The sequence below is a fragment of the Megascapheus bottae genome, chromosome 29 (genome assembly GCF_031878675.1).
Source record: "Megascapheus bottae isolate mThoBot1 chromosome 29, mThoBot2.hap1, whole genome shotgun sequence".
Taxonomy (NCBI): domain Eukaryota; kingdom Metazoa; phylum Chordata; class Mammalia; order Rodentia; family Geomyidae; genus Megascapheus; species Megascapheus bottae.
The window spans coordinates 7,246,893-7,268,279 of NC_143537.1; the positions used below are offsets into that span (position 1 = coordinate 7,246,893).

At 44.1% G+C, this 21,387-nt stretch overlaps 1 protein-coding gene across 3 annotated transcripts in view; it reads right to left on the reverse strand.

The window, feature by feature from the left end:
* Sgcd (sarcoglycan delta) overlaps positions 1-21,387 on the reverse strand; it is a 408,119-nt gene that overhangs the window by 57,365 nt on the left and 329,367 nt on the right. For all 3 annotated transcript variants that reach the window (XM_090321219.1, XM_090321217.1, XM_090321218.1), the window contains 2 exons: positions 6,365-6,452; positions 463-582 (listed from right to left, as the gene is read on the reverse strand). In XM_090321219.1, coding sequence (XP_090177345.1) covers positions 463-582; positions 6,365-6,452 — 208 coding nt within the window. The remainder of the gene's footprint in view (positions 1-462; positions 583-6,364; positions 6,453-21,387) is intronic.

The following is a 21,387-nucleotide window of genomic DNA, read 5'->3' on the forward strand; positions in this document are numbered from 1 at the left end:
CCACCTATAGACACAGGCTTTCTAATAAAGACTCTCAGTTTGACCTCTCAAAATATGACTACTCTCGTTTTTGTTTTTGCCAGTTCTGGGGACTGAACTCAGGGCCTGAGCACTGTCCTTGGGCTTTCCTCAAGGCTAGTGCTCTACCACTTGAGCCACAGCACCACTTCCAGCTTTTCTATATATGTGGTACAAAGGAATCGAACCCAGGTCTTTGTGCATGCTAGGCAAGCACTCTACCCCTAGGCCACACTCCCAGGCCCCAAAATATGACCACTCTTTGTCTTACAACATCACAACCGAAGTATTTCACAAAGATAATCACACACTGTCAACTAGTGACTGAACCGTCAACAGATGCATTCCGGACACGCACGCCCTTTCAGAGTACAGTGCCGTTACATTTTTCATTAAAATATACTTTGTAGTACCAAAGCAGTGCAACGACTGCATGTGTCTTACCTAAGACTCTTAATCGCTCAGCCCCTACCACCACTTCATTGTCATCTGCTGAGAAGAGCAATTTTCCAGACACGGTTTTGACTTCAAACTTCTTGCCATAAGCTTCCACAGACTTCGGACCTAAGAAGGAAGAAAGAAAGGAAGAACAGAGTAACGCACCTGTCTACTTGCACTAGATGACAAAAAGCTGTTCATGAAACAAGTCAATCTGATAAGACCGTGTTGGACCCCACTGGGCAGTGGGCTGGTTTTAGAAGCCAACCATGAAAATCAGTCTCTTGACTCAATTCCTATCTTGCTAATTACTTTTTTTAATAAAAGGTTGGTTGTGGGGTCTGGGGCACTGTCCCTAAGCTCCTTTTTTTCATATAATTTTTTATTGTAATTAATAGAAGGGTTACATTATATTCACCAGATAGAAGGCCCAGTACTTCACAAACGTTGATATCCTTTCTCATGTCTTGGTCCCCATTTTCCTCCTCCCACCCCCGCCTCTCATCTTGTTTTCCCCCTTTCCCTATCTGATTTCAATTAACCAAATAAGCATATATATACAATATATCAGATAACAAGGTGAAATACTGTAACAACATAGGATAACCAAGGGACAGCAAAGGAGATGAGAGATAACACAGTACATTAAGGACAACAATCACTCATTATATGGCTTTTGTTTCTATATCCTGGAGGTCCTTTCATATAGCATCATACTATATGGCCTTATGTATCAAGATTTTGCTCTATTGCAGATCTCTGCTAGTAGAGCCCAAGGTTTCTACTGATTATGACAAATGAGGGAAACCATTGAGCCTATGTTCCTTTGAGTCTGGCTTACTTCACTTAATATGATTTTTTCTATGTCTTTCCATTTCCTTACAAATGGGGCGATGTCATTCTTTCTGACAGCAGCATAGAATTCCATTGTGTACAAATACCACATCTTGTTGATCCACTGATCAACTGAGGGACATCTGGGTTGATTCCATATCTTTGCTATGGTAAATAGTGCTGCACTGAACATTGTTGTGCTAGTGGATTTAGTATGCCCTTGTTTCTGGATGATTGGGTAAATGCCAAGTAGTTGACCCTAAGCACTTTTTGCTCAAGGCTAATGCTCTCCCACTTTGAGCCACAGATCTCCTTGTGGTTTTTAAGTGATTAATTGGAGAAAAGAGTCTTATAGACTTTCTTTCCTGGCCTGGCTTTAATCAGTGATTCTTAGCCCCCAGCCTCCTGTGTAGCTAGGATTACAGGATTGAGCCATCTGGTGCCTGGTGTCAATTGCTTTTAATCATGTATTCTTGAGCCCCTTTCTGACACTTTTTAAGCAGCTGACAGAAGGGGCCTAGTGGTAGAATGCTCGCTTAGCATGCGCAAAGCCCTGTGTCTGATTCTTCTGTACCTGTACATACACAGAAAAAGCCAGAATTAGCACTATGGCTCAAGGGGCAGAACACTAGCCTTGAGTAAAATGTGTTCAAGGACAGTGACCAGGCCCTGAGTTCAGAAGTTTTGTTACAAGTCCACTCGACTAAGAAAGGTCAAGGTAGAGGGAAACTGGGTGATCTTGAAGGTGGGTCTCTAGAGTGGGGTGTGAAGAAGACAAGCATGGTGTCACATCTTTGCACACCTAGTCACATCTCCATTGGAATTCAGGGATTTGTAGCAGACGGAGAAGCAATACTTCGATGACGTGTTTTTAGTCAGGCACGGAGTGTGTGTGACTGATTATCTTAACACTGCCCTTGAAGTAGGCAAAGGGCAGAGCAAGCCTTCAATGGTCATGTTAGGAGAAGAGCAGTCACTAACACCAGCTAAGATGGGCAATACTTGGGAATTTTCGATGACATGGAAAATATTTATGGGTTTGTCTGTGATCAGACAAAATCAGAGCTGTGTGTGTGTGTGTGTGTGTATGGGTGTCTACCAGAATGATGGAGTAGCCCTGTTTGGTGATATTCTGTGAAATTATTTATCATCAGGCAAGACAACATTCAGGCCTGGCTAACAAAACCAGCCCAGCCCCCTGCCTGGTCTGCTATATCTTTCTTGTTTGCCAAGATTATGAGACTTGGAAACAAAAGGTCAAGTCTCAGCTCACTCTCTCTTTTGAAGAATGTGGCTTTGGGTGAATCATCTTCTGATCTTTCAGATCCTTAACTTCTGTCTGTATAAAACTGACTGGCTACCAGTCCTGCGTGCACCTGATAGCAAGACTGGAAGAATCAGATGACAGGAATCAGCATGGAAGGCCATCTGGAGGCGGGGAAGGTGTAGGGGAGGTGGGGAAGGTATGGGGAGGTGGGCCAGCTCTCCTGATTTGGCTCATTGCTCATTTTCACATCAGCATTTTTGACTGCGGTGGACAAGGCTTGTTGGGAATTATTGATGATGAGTGCTTCTTCCCTGCGCTCTGCTCAATCACATAATCATATCAATTTTGCAGGCCTCATCCCTTGATGTTACATCCACACCAGGCACTCTGACATGGAAAAAGGACACTGGAGAGGCTTCATCATGAAAGAGGAGTGTACGGAATGTGCAAATAGCACAGGTCCTGGAGTAGAACTTGTCAAGCCACCTTTGTGCTGCAAATGAGGGGAAGGAGAGGAGGCCAGGGTCATGGGCTCTCTCCATCTCCATCCCCTGTGGCTGGTCTAAGTCAGACAGAACTGTCCTGCAGAAGAGGAGGAGGGACGGCTGTTTTGTTATGAAGTGGAGAAGGCTGGAGCTTACATAGAACAGTGAGAGGTTTCTGGAGACAAGGGAAAAGTGAAAAGCAGAGCTCTAGACAGAGGCAGATCTTTAAAGAATAGACATGGACTGGCACCAGTCACCTACACCTGTAATTCTAGCTACTTGGGAATCTGAGATCTGAGGATTGGGGGTTCAAAGGCAGCCCAGGCAGGGAAGTCTGGGAGATTCTTACCTTCACTTATCTTTCCTGCCCTCCAAAACAAAAACAAAAACAAAAAAGGCCAAGAGTGAAGCGGTGACTCTAGTGGGAGATGCCAATCAGGACAGAAAAAAGCTCAGGGATATTGTTCAGATCCTGAGTTCAAGCCCCAGTATACTCTCTCACACACACACTCGCGCTCTCTCTCTCTCTCTCTCTCTCTCTCTCTCTCTCTCTCTCTCTCTCTCTCTCTCTCTCACACACACACACACACACACACAGATATATGAGGAGGGATTTCTATCAGGTATTTCTGTAAGGGCTGAAATAGCATTAAAACTTCAGGTAAAATCTGTCTCACTGTTAATACTTTAAGGGCATCTACCTGTTGGGGTAGAAAAGGACTGGGAAGGAGAAGACAGTGCAAGGCGAAGGATGCAGGAATGCCACTGTGGATGGTCCACTCACAAAGAAGGGCTAGGACAGAGGAACACCAATGCCTACACTCTGCCTCCATGAACCTGGCCTGGGTCATCAAGAGTTGGCCCCAGGGCACTGAGGACCGTGTCCTCCACCAGCCCTGTGGGGAACTCAGGTATACCTGGCCTCACTTGGGAGTTAGGCACATGCAAGCATTGCCAAGAGATGACCCAATATCTATCTATCTATCTATCTATCTATCTATCTATCTATCTATCTATCTATCTATCTATCATCTATCTATCTATCTATCATCTATCTATCTATCTATCTATCTATCTATCTATCTATCTATCTATCTATCATCTATCTATCTATCTATCATCTATCTATCTATCTATCTATCATCTATCTATCTATCTATTTTCAGGTAATCAGAAGAGTTCTGGAATTTTCAGGCTTGTCAAGTATATCTCACTGTTTTGAGGACAGCAGTAATGCTTTTTTTTTTCTCTTTCCCCTAGCAGGCCTGGCCCCCTGTGAAGCAGGAATTAGAAGGCCTTAGAATTTCTTTGGGATCTCCCACCATGCTCAACTGTAAGGAGTGTTAACCCTGGAGGGGAAAGTTGGCTGGGAGGTCTGCTTGTAACTCTAGAATTAGCTTTGGAGAATAGCAGTTTCCTCTCAGAAAGCATCTTGCTGTCCTTCTGTGAGCACTGGACTCTGGCTTAACTCATGGTCATGTAAGCTCTGCCATGTACCTCAACTGTCAAAGGTGTCCTTCAGCCCCCAAGTTGGGGGGGGGTCTATCTTGGGGAAGGGGAGACAGAAAGCCAGAATCCTGGAGAGACAAGGGCAAGAGCAAAGAGAGGGCAAGAGATAAAAGGAAGAAGGAAAGATGGAAGAAAGGGAAGTCCTAGGAGGGAGGTCCCTGAGGGAGGGAGGGAGGGAGGGAGGGAGGGAGGGAGGGAGGGAGGGAGGGAAGGAGGAAGGGAGGAAGGAGGAGGAGGAGAAGGCCTCTTGTTGAATAGTCATCTGGACAGTTGAAGCCTTATCAAAACAAAACCTTTGAAGTAAATGAAATCTCCCATGGTGGAGGCATACACAGCAAATGAGCAACAGGCTGAGTAAGTTCCTTTCTGAAGGCAGGGATCTGGGCGCTGGGCTCTGGATTTATTTTCCGACAGGAGGCCATTTTCACCCACGCCATTTAAATCACTGCTAATGGAATCATTTAGCCAGGCGTCCTCAGCCAGGAGATGGAGAATGCTCCCTGGACCAACACATTTGTGGACTAGACAGGCTTTGCGGGGTTTCCTGGAGCCCCTTAAGCGCCTCAATTTGGGGAGCTCTCACATCCACCCCACAGCTCTGTGCCTGAGGTGTGGGGAGGAAAAGAGTCTACATGCCAAGGCACCTGTCACCCTGTCTGAGCTGCTTATTATTAGTGGGGGGTGGGGGGTGGCTCCAGAAATTTGAGTGACATGGGAGTGACTGGCTTCTCAAACAGTTTCCCTCTGGATCCTTTGCCACTAGCCCCGATGTCAAACAAATGGCTTGCCTGGTAGTCTTAATGCCATTTGGATGCACAGGGCTGTCTGTGGGGAGGTCTGGGGTGGGGTGCCAGAGGCCTCTGTGTTTATTACAGCTGTTTGCATTGAGCCTGTTGTCCCACACGTGACCACAGCCATGGCCCAGGCTTCTGGGAAGCATCAGAGGAACAAGCAGTCCTTGTTTCAATGTTAAGAATGTACAGCTTTAGCTCCTGGGGTGGTGGGGGGGAGGGCGACATGTGTGTGTGTGTGTGTGTGTGTGTGTGTGTGTGTGTGTGTGTGGACCAGACTGCCTCCATGAAAACAAAAACCAGGAAAAACAGAAGCACACACACATTCGGTGGCCACGTCTGTACCTTGCAGTGGGGTGAGATTCAATGTCTGCACGCAGGGAACAGCAAAAATGGTGTGGGTTCAAGCTACCACTCGAAAACAAACCCCTTTCACCAGTCCCCCAGTATGTCTGGTGGGTTTGGGCACGCTCTGCTGTGGCCAGCTAGCCAGCACAGCTAGAGTTTTCTCCAGGAACAATGGTCATCTTGTAAATATTATTAGATTTTATATGCTGCATTTGTGAAAAGATGGGAGGATGGTTTTTAATAGAATTGTGTAGTATGTCCTTGACTTTCTTTCTCAGTACAGTAAACAACTGGCTTTGCTTCCTGCCCCTCCCAGTCCTCTCCCTCCTGTTTTCTCCTTTTTCTTTTTTGGTGACAGTAACTAAGGTTGGTACTCAGAGCCCTGAGCTTAATTTAATCTACATCTCTGCCTCTTGCACTGCTAGATTACAGATGGGAGTTGCTACATTAGCTTGTTTGTTGAGATGGGGGGCTCTCCTAACATTTTGCCCAGGCTGGCTTCAAGCTGTATCCCTCCTAATCTTCTCCTCCCAATAGCTGAGATTACAGGTATACACTACTATGCTTGGCCCAACAGAGTTTCAAGTTCACATGGGATTTCCTTTGACCTCCAAGTCTGCATTTTCTGGGTGTACAGCATGGGCTAGGTATCTCTGGGTCCTTTCTTTTCTTACCTGTTATCAGCTGAGTGAGCACTCTTGTCTGGTCATTCAGAATGTTCACAGTCACATTTCTGGCGGATTTGAAGTACAGGGCATTACCCTGCAATAAGAAAATAAGACAAACAAAGGAAAATGGCAGATTTCTACACTAAAAGGACAGTCATCCCAGCTCTCCTTGTGGACTGAATTGGCTTCAGTCAGGTTCCAGGGATAATAGACATTTTCTCAAGAAGTCTAAGGGCTTCATGACTTGATGTCCTGTATCGCATATAAGATGATAGGAATACATCCAGCATCACTTTCTCCCAGAGAAGAATAAATAGGCTCACATACAGGTATGTAAGTGTCTAGACCTATACACAATACATATCTACATATCTACCTATCCTCCCACTCACCTACCCAGGTATGTATATTTGCATATGTATATATGTGCATAAGTATGTATGTATCAGTTTGTCTACCTGCCAATCGATCCATCTAAATCTATCCTGTCTACTATCTACTATCTATCTCTCTACTATCTACCTACCTATCATCTATCTATTTAGGTTCTCAGTGCCATTACTCACCACCTCCACATTAAAAGGGCTCCCATGGGAAGGGAGGGGAGGAAAGTAGGAGAAAAGCATGGGAAGGGGTATCAGTGTTCAAGAAGTAATATGCTCGCTTCCTGATGAATTTAACTGTAACCTCTCTATACATCACCCTGGCAATAAAATAAAATTTAAAAAAATAAAAAGGCTCCCATCATCTTTCACACTATGTTAGGCACTTTGGATGATAGTCTTGGCAAACTTCCTCTGTGCTGGATCTGCTACTAAAACCTTTGGCTTTTGTGGGTTTCAGATGTCTGTGTTGTCTAAAAGCAGTCTTAAGACAGTTCATGGAAATGGAGTTATGGATGTATTACCAGAAAAGTGTATTCATCAATGATCATTTTTCAATTCTGCACAAGTCAACTTGTATTTTAAATGTTACTCAAGTTTAATGTGCCATGACATATTAATCTTTTGTTCTCCCCACACGTATTTTAAAAATGTGAAAATGATTCCTAGTGTGCTGGCAGTGAAAGGTTAGACAGAGGGTTGAGTTCAACCTAGAGACTGCTGATTAGCCACTTCTGGCTTAGAAGTACTCTTTCCACTGATAGTGTCATCCAGTTATGATTGGAAAAAAAATGAACCATTTGGCCATTTCTGCCTTTCAAAATATTTGTCACCAAATGGCTTCACTTTCTTGAGAATTCACTAATCCACTGGTATTTTGAGTACATTCACATCCCTCAGGAATGGTTAGGGCCAAAAGATGAAAGAGACAAAAGGAGAGGAGGAGAGGGGAGGGGAGGAAAAACTAGACAGAAGGTAGGAGTGGGAGAAGGAAATGCAGTGGGAAATGAAGGTGAAATGGAAGAGGAGGAAGAGAAAGAAGAGAAAGAAGAGAAAGAAGAGAAAGAAGAGGAAGAAGAGGAAGAGGAGGAAGAGGAGGAGGAGGAGGATGAGGAGGAGGAGGAGGAGGAGGAGGAGGAAATTGCATTTCTGATTTTTCTCAACCCCTCTGTGAAGTGAATCAGGGGTTTCTTCTATTTTCATCTTTCTCTGCCTCCACATTTCAAAGAATCCCCTCTGTGCCATAGTCTTCCAAATCTCAGCATCTTCAGATACTACCCACATTGTCCTACTGTTACTCCTGGGAGAAATAAAACCTCCTAACAGCTGTGCTGAAGATTTACTGTGAGAGATTTTTAATAAAAGCACCCATCCCCTTTTCTATGACAATGTCAAAATATTAGAGCTTTGTATTAATTGTGCTAATATGCTACATCCTAGGAAACAGGGTTTTTCAGACATCCGAGTTTACACAAAGGATTTTCTTGTCTTGACTGTGCTACCCCAGTTCTCTCACGTGTATGTCTAAGGAAAAGACTGTCAGAAAAAGAGCCTCATGAGGGGGCTGGGTGATCTTTAGCTTGCTCTCTGATTCTGCCTATGGAGATTAAGCAGGGAAGATCGCAGCCAGATGAAGCCAGAAGAGCCGAACCCTCTTCTGTATTAGGCCAGCATGGAGTCTGGCAGGCTCTGGGTGAGAATGAAGATGAGGTCAAGTGAGTATTTTGCTGGCCAGTCTATGATTCACAAGGCCATTTGGGATTCCAGAAGGCCATGCAACCACTCTCCCACATGGAGGGAGAAAGAGCCTATACCTATTCCTTCCCTAATCACTAACGAAGCGCCATTTTGTTCTGGCATTGTCTCACTCTTATCTCCAATGAACTAGCAGAAAACAAAAAGTGGTAATGTGGCTCAAAGCAGAAGAGTGCCAGCCAGGGACAGCATCCAGGCCCTGAGTTTAAGCCCCATGACCAACAATAAAAAAAAAAAGAATAAAAGAAAAGGGAAAATTACTTAACATGGAGAGCAGGTCAGGAGCGGGTTGCTGGTGGTTTAGGGCCCTAGAAGATTTCCAAAACACCCTCTAGATATTACTAGAGTGCGTAGACCAGGCTAGACCATGTCCCTGGCCTTCGAGGGTCTGAAACATGGGTGACTTTATCTTTAAATAGCTCCTACCCCCACGAGGAGGCAGAGTTAATGCACAGTAACCATGACAACCACATGGCATTCCCTCTAGTGGAGATTTATGCTCTTCCTGGCTAGAGAGGCACAGATTTTAATATTTGTGTTTAATCCCATCCGGTGAGCAGCACGGGCCATGATGACACCCTGTGAAAAGAACCTAGATCACAGTAAGCCTTAAAATGGCACAGGGTAACTTCCAAACTTGGGGATGGTTCTGAGCTCTGTGCAAGGGAGAGAGGTTCTGGCCAAGCAGGCTGGAAACCCAAGAGGATTCTTCCCAAGGGGGGCTGAGCCAGCTTCGGCCCCTTCCACCTAACTCCTAAAGCTAATCAGATCACCAGAAGGGAAACTTCCATCACAGTCCCACTGTTTCCATAACTACATGTCAGTCATTTCTCTTGGTGTCTCAGTTTCTGCACCTGTACAGTGAAAGTCAAGGCTACACGGTGGTGGTACGGAAAGAAGGAAAATGTGCAGCAAGTTGGAAACTCAACAAAAACACACAAAAGCTCCCAGAGGAAGTTTCCTTAAGAGAAATGGCCAATTCTAACAATGGATGGTGAAACCAACACCAGTGTCTTCCATGCCAGACAAGCAAATGAAAATGCAAAATTTTACAATCATGGGGTGGGGGTCGGCAACAGAATAAGATCATACTGGCATTGGGGATTATGACATTGGGATCCTGACACACAGAAAGGACACGAGGCAAATCCTACAGAGACCTGGATAAACGACCTGCTTTAGTTAATAATAATAATAATACATCAAAGCTGGGCCCTGGTAGCTCGTATCTGCAATCCTAGCTACTCAGGAGGCTGGTATCTGAGGATGGGGGTTTGAAGTCAGCCTGGAGCAAGAAAGTCTGTGAGACTCTTATCACCAATTAACTACCAGAAAAAAAAATGGAAGTGGGGCTGTGGATCAAAATGGTAGATCACTAGGCTTGCACAATAAAGCTCAGGGACAGTACCAGACCCCGAATTCAAGCCCCACGACCAGTAAAAAAAAAAAAAAAGCAGGGCAAAACAAAAAGCACTTCAGTATTGGTTCATTGTGTCACAATGTGCCTAGTAATATTGGCTATACATAACAAGCAAGTCTGAGTCTAGAATGTTAGAGGGGACTCGACTTTCAAAGCTCACCTGCAAATATAAGACTGTTGGGGAGTATGTTTAAAACACGACTCAGATGCCGAGTTCTAAGGTTTAGAATTGGAGAAAGGCAGGCAAGGAATGGGTTATAGCATCATGGACACATGGTTCTACTTTTGGTTTGATTGCCTGAGAGGAAAAAAAAAATTCCCTTTTCTTCCGAGACACAATCATCTTCAGGAGGTTTTGTCTTTGGGAGCAGCCAAGTCCCTTGCCTAGGGACTCTCACACCTTATCCCTCCCTGTGGTTCTCTAAGCAACATGGTTCTTCTCCAGCCTGTGGGCAGAAAACTGGGTTCTTCACAGTACAGAATAATAATGAATGAGCTGAAATGATTAATGTTCAGTAATACAAACTCCTGTTTCGATGTGGTGAACAAACGGACAGATACAAACTCAAACTTGTCACTAAAATGACTTCTGAATGGCCCTTTGTGAGCTCTTCTTCAGCAAGTCATGAAAAGCTGTTTATATTATCCTTATGATTATTATTATTGCCATAGCCATTAGTATTTTTCCTAGGATACTCAGGTTGTCTTGAAGTTGAAAGTATTTAAGAACAAAAGCATAGAATGATTATTTCTGTGTTACCTTGGAGTATCTTTTTTAGAACTATGCAGAGAGGGGCTTCTATTGTTTTGAAAACACTTTCTAGTTATGAGTAGGAAAGCTTTGCTGTGAAGCGCTTACTCAAAATAAGCTAGGAAACACTCCAGCTTTCCCAGTCATTCTGCTGCATGCCCAAATTTGGGGATGTGGGGTGTGTGTGTATAAATGTACGTCCATGTGTATATGTGTATGTGTATATGTGTATGTATATGTATACGTGTATGTATATGTATATGTGCTGGTCCTCGAGTTTGAACTGAGGACCTGGGCTCTGTCCCTGAGCATTTCTGTGGAAGGCTAGCACTCTGACCACTTGAGACACAGCTCCACTTTTAACATTTTGGTGTTGAACTACAGATGAGAGGCTCATGGGCTCTCCTGCCTGGGCTCACCATGGAACCGTGGTCCTTAGATCTCAGCCTCCCCTGTAGGTAGGATACCAATGTCTGACTAGACTCTCAGGCTTCTTGAGTCTACCTAGTCTGTTTCAAGGATTTCTTTGAGGCATTGTGTTGATCTGCAAAGGGGGCTGTCAGATTTTCTGGTACCCAGCCCATCTGTGGTACCCACTGGAGTTTCAATCCATATTGGTTGAATAAACTGAATACTCGGACCAAATTAGGAGTCAAGGGAGAGTGAGGGTTGTTCACAAAAGAACAAAATGAGGGCCAACAGTCACTGTCACAGCATTAGAAAGGCAGGTCATTAAGCGGGTGAGAGAGAGAAGCAATTGATGGGTTATATCCGTAGGCGTGAGGCTGGGACTGAAAAATTCAGCTTGGGAGATGCTAACAATGAAATACCTAGAATGTGGTGCACTGGGGTGCAGAGTTGACATCTCTTTCAATCCTGTGTCATAGGAAAGACTGCTTTATTAAAAAATGCTCATAGTTACATTTCTCACACAAAACTGCGTTTCTCTGTTGGCTCTTCCTGGAAGATCCAGGCTGACGAGCTTTCTCTTCTCTCTGAGCATCATCGGCGGGGTTCTACTACATGGCAGATGGATGACAACATGGTTGGCAATGTCAAGGTGACCTCTCCAGCCAAACTTCTCACATAGCTTGATATGGCACACTGAAAGAATGGTGTTCCAGAAAACACAAACAATGGCTCTCCTACGTGCATGTCTATTGTGAATGCACCTGTATATATTTTGCAGGTATTTTTCCATGCCGTGTTTGTGTGCTTTTATATATGTGGATATGCATATATGTATAGGTCCGTGTGTGTGTGTGTGTGTGTGTGTGTGTGTGTGTGTGTGTGTATTAGGGCTTGAATTCAGGGTCTGGATGCCATCCTATAGATACTTTTGCTCAAGATCAGTGTTCTACCATTTGAGTCAAGCTCAAATTCCAGCTTTTTGGAGGTTAACTGGAGCTAGAGTCTCATGGATTTTCCTGCCTCGGTTGGCTTTGAACCTCAGATCTCAGTCTCCTGGGTAGCTAGGATGACAGATATGAGCCACCGATGCGAAGCCTGAGCAGGATCTGAGAAAGTGAGTAAATAAAGACTGTGATACCTAGAGGGGTACCACTGTCACCTCCGCAAGGGGCCAATGTGCTTTGAATATGAGAGCATTACAACTCGACAGACAACAAGGCTAAGGTGTGCTTTTCACATAGAAAGTTGTTTTTCTGGACTGAGAAAGAAATACTGACAAACTCTGTTCTGCCTCTGGTTCTTTGAAGCAGAGATGTCACAGGCCAGAATCTACTGGCTCTTGGCCACATGCACAAACAGAGCTTTTCAGAGGTCTTGCAGTGACCTAACAGCACCCCCAGTTCTGGACAACACAAGTCTGGGCTTTGTGGATGGCGCCTCTAACCACATTCCTTAGCCTTATTTGTGCTTTTCTCCTCCCACCATTCCTGAGAGCTGTTGCTTTTGGGCCATAACCTTTGCAGAATGCCATGTGACACGCTCCAAAGTCAAAAAGCAGCTCTCAGGAGAAGTCTGTGGGCAGACGGATGAGATGGGTGCCTTTCAAATGAACAGAAGAGACAGGAGCTGCCTTCAGCTGCACAGGGACGGGTTCCTGTCCTGCAGGACATCCAGGCAGCGGTGGCGGGTCAGAGGCTTCCAGACAGGATACAGTGGCCTGAATTGCAATTTGTGAACCTGACCTCGACCGCCAGCCTCAGTTTCCTTAACTGAGCAAATAGTGATAGCTATCTCCAAAATAGTGCTTTGTAACAGAAATTTCCTCACAGAGTCCAGAGTACCAGTAAGGAGTGGAGCATCATGCCTTTAGCTTTAAACACAGACACACATATGCATATTCGTATAACCTACACCACAGACATGTGCTACCACACTCAGTTTGTCGGATTACTGATGGAGTTGGGCTCGATCCTCGAGTCTCGGTGGGTCTCACCAAATTACAGCGAGGTTTGGGGATGGTTCATTCGGGTGCTGTGTGGAGCGGGTGGGAAGAGGCTTGGGAGGTTGATAGAGAAGGACTAGACACAGCTTCCTTGGCAGGGTTGCCAGCCGAGTGCCTGTGAAGGGGGCCTGGGTCATGGCTGTCTTGTCTCATTTTCCTCCTCAGTGAAGTACGGGGGAGCGAAGAAAATCTGCCTCACTGTGTCCAGGAGAAGGAGAACAATATACAATCGCACGAGAACAAGGACACTGTGTCTATGAGCAACAGGGCTTTGAGCCCAGAGCCCTGTGCTTGCTAGGCCTTTGAGCCACAACTCCAACAGAGGCTGGAAAATCAGAGACAGACAGGTAAATCTAGTCCAGGCTGAGCACGGGACTAAGTTTTCATGATATCCCATGCTGCTGTTTCATGCCACCCCCTTTAAACCTCTTAGCACCTGCCTCTAATCCCAGCTACTGAAAAGGTGAAAGTACAGGGAAGACAGAGGTCAATGCCAACATCAGGCCAGAAGTCTAAGACTATCAGAAAAAAAGAATGAACCCAAAGCAGCCCTGTGGGAGAGCTGCAAGGGGCAGAGCCCCTGCCTAGTAAATGGAAGGCCCCAAGTTCAATCCCCATGGCTGCAGAAAATGAAAATAAAAATTGACCAAACCCCCCAGGGGAGATTTTATTCCAGTATTAAAACAGCAACCCATCGAACAGAAGGAAAGAGACCAGTAAATATTGCTCAGAAATACAGAACTACCAGAGCATCTTTAATTTTGGAGAAATGTATTCAGTAAAAAAAAAAATCTGAGTTGCTGCAAGTTTTATTTTGGAGCAAGAGCTGATTTTTCAAAGGAAACACTAAAGAACACCCCCAAATCCCATGATTAAGTGTTCACTGCTTTGATTAGTGTAATTTGGTCAAAAGGCACGTGTGGATTTATAATGATGGGCAAAGCTTATGATAAGGGTTTGAAAAGAATAATCCAAAAGCTGGTAAGGTTTTTTTAAATTAGTAAAATTGAAATAACTTTCACTGATAATTAGTTTTGGACATTCTTTGAAAAACTGTCAGATCACATTTCCCTACTGAACAAATCCATTACTTACTGTGGAAAGGAAAAAATAAAACATTCATAAAACCTAACTACAAGCCCTGAGAAGGAAATTGTTTTGCAAAAATTCCAACAGAATAAACAGCATGAATAAATGCACAGTGGGAAGAGTTGCACACTGATGGAACTTGGGGGGGGATGGAAGTCAACAGAATTTTCTGTTCTGAGAATGGTTGTTTGTACAATGTGGCTGGTGAGTCAGAGATTCTTCAAGCTTTCTTGTCTTTATGGGCTGGGAGCAGGTCAGAGATTCTTACTTTTGATTTTCTACTTGATGATAAAAAGATGTAGCTTCAATAAACCAAGCTATAGTTAATATGCTACAGGACCCTGATTCATGAACAGATGAAAGGACCAAAACACATGTCCCACATACAAAGAATTATGCACTCCTCAAAACATAGATGCGATCACATATCTCTTTTGAGTCAGGAGGGAGTTATGTCAGTCAAACACCAGGCAGGAATACATATGATCTCACTTCTGTGGTACTGGGAGTGAGCAGTCCCATCCACACACAGGAAGTAGAACTGTGACAGCAAGCAAGAGGAGGAAGAAATGGGATATGATCGTTTAATGGATAGAGATTCTCAGTTTCCCTAGACAAGAGTTCTGTGGGTGGATGGGAGGGATAGTTGAGCTTTGTGACTGTATTTCATGCAACATAACTGTACATGGAGAAATCGGTGGTAGAAATCGGTGGTAGAGTGCCAACCAAGGAGTGAAAACAGCAGATACTGAGTTTGAATCTTAGTCTTGGACAAAACAAAACAGACAGAAATAGGTTAAGCCAGGTGCTGGTGGGTTCACTTCTGGAATCCTAGCTACTCAGGAGGCTGAAATCTGGAGGATTGTAGTTGAGAGCTAACCCAAACCAATAAATTTGAGAGATTCTTCTCTCCAGTTAACCAGAAAAAAAAAAGCCAGCAGTGGAGGAGTGGCTCAAGTGGAAGAGTAACCAGTCTTGAGCACAAAAGTCAAGCGAGAATGGGAAGCTCCAAGTTAAAGCACAACACACACACACACACACACACACACACACACACACACACACACACACACAGTAAGTTAGATGCATTTTACAGCACTAAAGCTTCAAAAAAACTAATTGTGACTTTGGGAGGATTAAAAAAAAAAGCTTTTTTGATACAATTATTTTGTGCCTATAGTAGGTCTTGAACTTAGGACCTGAGCGCTGTCCCTTAGCTTTTTCAGTCAAGACTGATGCTCTACATTTGGGCCACAGCTCTACTTCCTAATTTCTTGTTCTTTATCTTTGTTGGTATATCAGTTAACCAACCACTCAAAGAAGGGAAAATTCTTGCCCTTAAACATCTCATTCAACTATTTTCCCCCCACTCTTGGGGCTTACATTCAGGTTCTAAGCACTGTCGCTGGGCTTTTTCAAGGCTAGCACTCTACCACTTGAGCTTCAGCATCACATCGGGCTTCTTCTGTGTATGTGGTACCGAAGAATGAAACCCAGGGCTTTGTGCATGCGAGGCAAGCACTCTATGCTCCTGGCCCAACTTATTCCTTCTTTGGTAATAATTTTTAGCCAGACAGGGTGGTTCATGCCTGTGAGACTGGGGAGGATCTGAGAACTGCCTTTAGGGGAGAGTTTGGCATCCGGGCTCCTCTGTTAGCGGCAGCAGCCTTATGACAGGCGAGACCACTTCTGAGATGTTGGCAACCCCGGGTGTTGCCCCTGCTTTCTCTGTGCCGCAGACTCATTATCTGTCACAGAGCGCTAATAATTACGGTGACCTAGTGGGGTTTGGTACTCAGCACAGTGTCTACTTCTGAGTCTGTATTCATCATCATCTGTCATCACCATCTTCTTCCTGGTAAATGCTCTCTTAAGCTAATGAGTATTGTTATGATGATCCAAGAAACTGAAGGTAAGTGGAAATGAAGATGTGTATGATATAGTCACAATCTCATGCTCTCACCTCCCACGGCTCAGATCTCTGTCCCTTGTTCTGAAATTCTGCACAATATTCTCCCCGTTCCTTGCACACTCCCAGACTTGTGATCCTCAAAAGTTGCAAGCTGAGTGTGGTTTTGGTTGTTGCTTTAACAAAACTGGAGGCGTGTGTTTCTACTCGGAGCAAAGACATCTTTTGCTCAAAGATGTCTCCCTTTTTTCCTCAGATGAAAAGCTAAGAGTCATAGCTGAGAGCCAGACGTTCATGTCTGCAATCCTAGCAACTCAGGAAGCTGAGATCTGAGGATCATGGTTCAAAGTCAGCCTACTTGGCTAGACCAGGAGACCCTTACTTCCAACTATCTGCCATAAAAGTGAAATAGAGTTGTGGCCCAAGTGGTAGAGCACCACTCGAGTAGGAAAGGTAAAGGCTAATGCCCAGGCTCTGAGTTCAAGCACTAGTATCACAACACTGAAATGCTAAGGCCTTCAGTCTGGCATATGAGATGCCAGGTGCTAGAGCCAATCATCAGACCTCCTTTCTTATTTCCACGTCCCTGGTTATTCTGAACCTTAGGATGGGCCAGCTTCTGCTTTTACATCCCAACAATCTTTCTAAGCCACATCCCCACCACCAGAGCCCTTAAATCTCCTGCCTTAACACTGCATAAATGGCAGCTTCTTAAGAGTCATTCTACAGCCTTCTCCATTCCTGCCCTGCTCGTGACTCATCCTATCCTGTGTACCAGGTGTCTTCCCCCAGGAAATAGCTCCACACACAGGCCCCAGTTAACTTACTTGATGACTGTTAAGGTTTGCTGGCTAGGAATCAATCTCCATGAGCACCGCAGGGTCTCTGTACATGTTCTCTCATGTAAAGTGCAGCCTGCCATATAGTAAGTGTTCACTTTGTGTTTGTTGAGTATATGGGTAAGTGAGTGGTCATTTACTGGGCTCTATCATGTACAACTGTGTGAGGGGGGGAGTTTCCCTATTACATTGTGTCTTTGAGTAATAAAGACTAGGAAAAGTGAAGGTCAGAATTGGCAAATGAAGGTCGAAGTAGAGTGAAGGATAGAGCTGACAAACCACTTCCAAAGACCCACAAAGTTGAAGAATCAAGTCTTAGTGGTAAAAGGTGGAATTTACGAGACACTGCTTTCCTTTCCCCATACCCCCACCTCCCTTAATTCAAGAGTAGCCTTTAGTAAGACAGGTTTTGAATGTCTTACTCTTTTCTCCCTGAGTACATTCTAATGAATAAATCTCAATACCTAGTGAATAATCAAAATAGCAGTAGTTATTGAGTGAATATTCTATGTCTGTGCAAGAACTTTTCATTCACTGGACCATTTCAACCTAATAACAGCCTCATTAATTATGCATATTAGTTACCCCCACATTTGCTTTTCAGATGAGTAAACTAAAGAGCAAGAATTCTCCAAAATACATCCAGAAAGCTACAGGCAGGACACAAATTAATCTCCTGTGAATTGCATTGGCCTGAAGCAGATGTTGGGAGAGGAATAAACCATCTCCTGAACGCTACAAATGACCTCATAGCATTTTATTAAGGGATTGTACATTCCATTCAAATCTGATCTTAAAACTTTTGCTTCCTTTTCCTTCTGTTCGTGTGTGTGTGTGTGTGTGTATTTACCTAACAGGTCTTGAACTTACAAGCTGGCTGCTCTCACTTGGCCTTTCCTGCTCAATGGCATTCTATCAACTCTATCATTTGAGTCACTTCTGGCTTTTTGCTGGTGAACTGCAGATAAGCCTCTTATGGACTTTCCTGCCCAGGATGGTTTCAAACCACAATCTTCAGGCTCTTAAGCGGCTAGGATTACAGGCATACACGACCAACGCCCAGTTGTAACTTTGCTTTCCATTCCTCAAGTTCCCAAAGCACATAGCCCAAATATGCACGCAAGTCCATTCCTAATGGTGTGGTAGAGAAGTTTCAGGTCAGTACTTAGCAAGATCATTTCTGTAATAACTTTCAGAAACCAGAGGCTTTTTCTTCCCACATTTCCCTCTTTCCCCAGCTGATGCAACATTATTTAAATTTAATTACATTCCATCCAGAGGAAGGGCTTTGTAACTGCTTTGCAGCTGAGAACTCAGGAGAGGGGGTGTGCGAAGAAAAATTACGTTACAGTATATTTTGTTTCCATTAAAGAGTTTTAAGCGAAATCTGTTCTAGCTGGCTCATTCTCCTTGCCAAAATCCCTGTTTTGCAATTTGACAGAAAAAAAAACAACCAAAAAGGAAAAAAAAAAGCCAGAGCTGATAAAAGAAAGTGATAGAAATAAACTAGCCATAAATAAAACAAGCTCATCCTTAACCCCATCACCATGGTAATGAATATTCATATTTCCAACCTCTGACCTGCATTACCATTGGCGGCTTTTTATGGAAATTTCTGCTAGTGTCCTCCTTTTCTTGCTTGCTTTTTATTTTTTGGTCCCTCTCTCTCCTGTAGGTGGGATCTATATAAAGAGACCTGTAATTTTTAGTTGTTACGGCTCATAAACATTATTAGGCAGAAGGGGCTACAATGTTGTAATACCCTCAGAAGCTGAAATTCCCTCTTCAGAAGTCTTTGGGACTATAAATGTCTTTACAAAGGCATGGGTCTTTAACAGGGTAAATACTTGAGGATATATGTGTTCCCATAGATTCTGCACCCTGCACAGTGTCTGTGGTACCATGATTTCTACTTGGCAGATGAGGAGACTGAGACCAGGAAAAGGTGACTTGCTCCTCATCTCACAGCAAGAGTCTAGCCATCTTGAAATGTCTGATTCCTGAGATGGTGGCTTTCATTGCTGTTCTAGTCTGCCTCTCGTGGAAATAGTATGGAGTACTGTGAAAGCCTGTAAAATATGGTGATTGCTGCTGATTTTTTCCCCATTATCAATATTGACTAAGGCAGTCTCTTCTTCATGTTGAAGTTCTAAAGTTATGATTTGACCAGACGTTGTCATGCGTCATGTGCTTCTTCACCTATGCTGTGGTTGTTAGCTGGGTCTGGGATTCAACCTTAAGTGACTGAATCATCTCAGGCTAAATATGAGAAAAGACCTGTGGCTTCTACAGAGGGTCAAGGATTCACTATTGTCTCATAACCACTGTTGCTAAAGATTGTGTGCGTAACACAAATTTCTTTGGGAGTTGGCTGCTGGTGGATCCTAGCTACTCAGGAAGCTGAGATCTGAGGATCGTGGTTCAAAGCCAGCACTCTTATCTCCAATGAACCACCAGAAAACCAGAAGTGGTACCATGGCTCAAAGTGGTAGAGCATTAGCCTTAAGCAAAAAGAGCTCAGGGACAGCACTCAGGCCCTGAGTTCAAGCCCCATTACCAACCACAACCATGAAAATTTCTTTGAACTCCATCGAACAAACATCCTGATTTTGCCTTCCGGAGCACTGGCATTTATAACATACCATGGATGATCAACGGATCAGTGCAACCCTTCTCAGCCAGGTGAGAACACCTGCTTGACCTGATCCTCACCTGGTGCCCTCTAGAGGTTGAGACAGAAACAGTGGCACCACATTCAAGATGCTTTTTTTAATTTTCTCCCTTATGTACAGCATCAGTTCCTTCCTTTAGGTTTTCATACATCCTTACTTATTCTCCATCTCTGATACCTTTGGAAATGGAGTTTCCAAAATGGCAAATGGAAATTCTGGGCAGGAGATTATTAAACACTTGGGGATCATCATGATATCGAACCCATCCAATGTCTCGTGGAAACTGAGAGGCCCCAAACTGAAGGCTGGCATCCAGAACATAGGCATGCATATTGGAAGAAATAACTTAGAAGTGGGTTAAAGCTAGGAGATGTGCCAGGTATATGTTGGTTAAGTATTACATGACTATTTTCTAGAAGCTAGGTCTAAAATATCATTATATATGAGCATACATACAAGGCACTGTGCATATACATGCGATCAAACCGACTAAAACATGGCGGACACTGGGGTGGACTCCCACGGTGTAACTCTTTTGAACAAAATGAATAGCAGGAAGCTGAAACACATTTTGCCAGGAAGGGGTGGGGCTTAAGGGGAGGGAGGCAGAGAAATGGTGGGCAAATATGGTCATAACACTCAATGTACCCATGGGAAAATGGAAGCAGGTGACTTACGGGAATGGGTGAAGTTGGGCTGTATGGGGAAGGATAATGATGGAAGGGCTGACATGTTGAACTGACATTCCTTTGAACAACTGCTTAAAGATAATTCAAAAGGAGTGACAAGAGGCGAGTATCTTGGTCAAAGCCTCAGAGATAATGTATGACGCCAACAGGCTTATGAACCACGGATACCCAGAGTTCACATGTTCCACTATCCCCACCTGCCTTTAAAACAGTATTTCACTTTTATTTTTTTTCCTTCTTTACTAACTTTATCACCTCACTCATCCATTTATGCATTCATTCAACATTTCTGTTGCATATTCCACCCCAGGTACTTAGGAAGTGAAGAAGACAAGTGTGTGTGTGTGTGTGTGTGTGTGTGTGTGAGAGAGAGAGAGAGAGAGAGAGAGAGAGAGAGAGAGAGAGAGAGAGAGAGAGAGAGAGAGAGAGAGAGACAGAGAGAGACAGAGAGAGAGAGAGAGTCCTTTCTCAAGAGCAATGCTTCCATTTTCGATGGCCAACTATACAAATCAGTATATAATGTGAGAAATTGTATCCCAGGGTGAGGGCGATATAGCGGACACAGGGATGATTTGTTTTACGTACCACTACTGAAATGATAGAATAAGATCCGTCAAGCTATTGGGACCTGCCCACAGGGTCAGAGAAAGGCGGAGAAGAGCTCTGCTTGCTCAACTTGATGGAGGAGGCCGCAGAGAGGAAGTGTCAGGAAGAGCCCTGAAGGGAGTATTGCTTGGGCATAAATCTAAAATGGACACAGGCTATACAGTAAGGTCATAGAGCTGGCATGACAAGACACTCTTCAAACAACTTTCCAGCACTGGAGTTAGATCCATTCTGTCTGTGAAGAGTTAGCAACTACTCTAGCTCTTGTAAGGCCCTACGCTCTCTGCTACAACTTCAATTCTGAATGTTTTGAAGGCCCTCATAGAGAATACGTAAGGAATGCATAGTGCTGCGTTCCAATAAAACTGTAATTATAAATAATCAGGTTATAGCCCACCCCTGGCTCTGTGGTCTGTACTTGGCTGACTCTTGCTGCATCCCACTGTGGTCCTGTTCATATGGTTTTAACTTCCTCCACTGTCACCAATGCCCACAAGGCCACT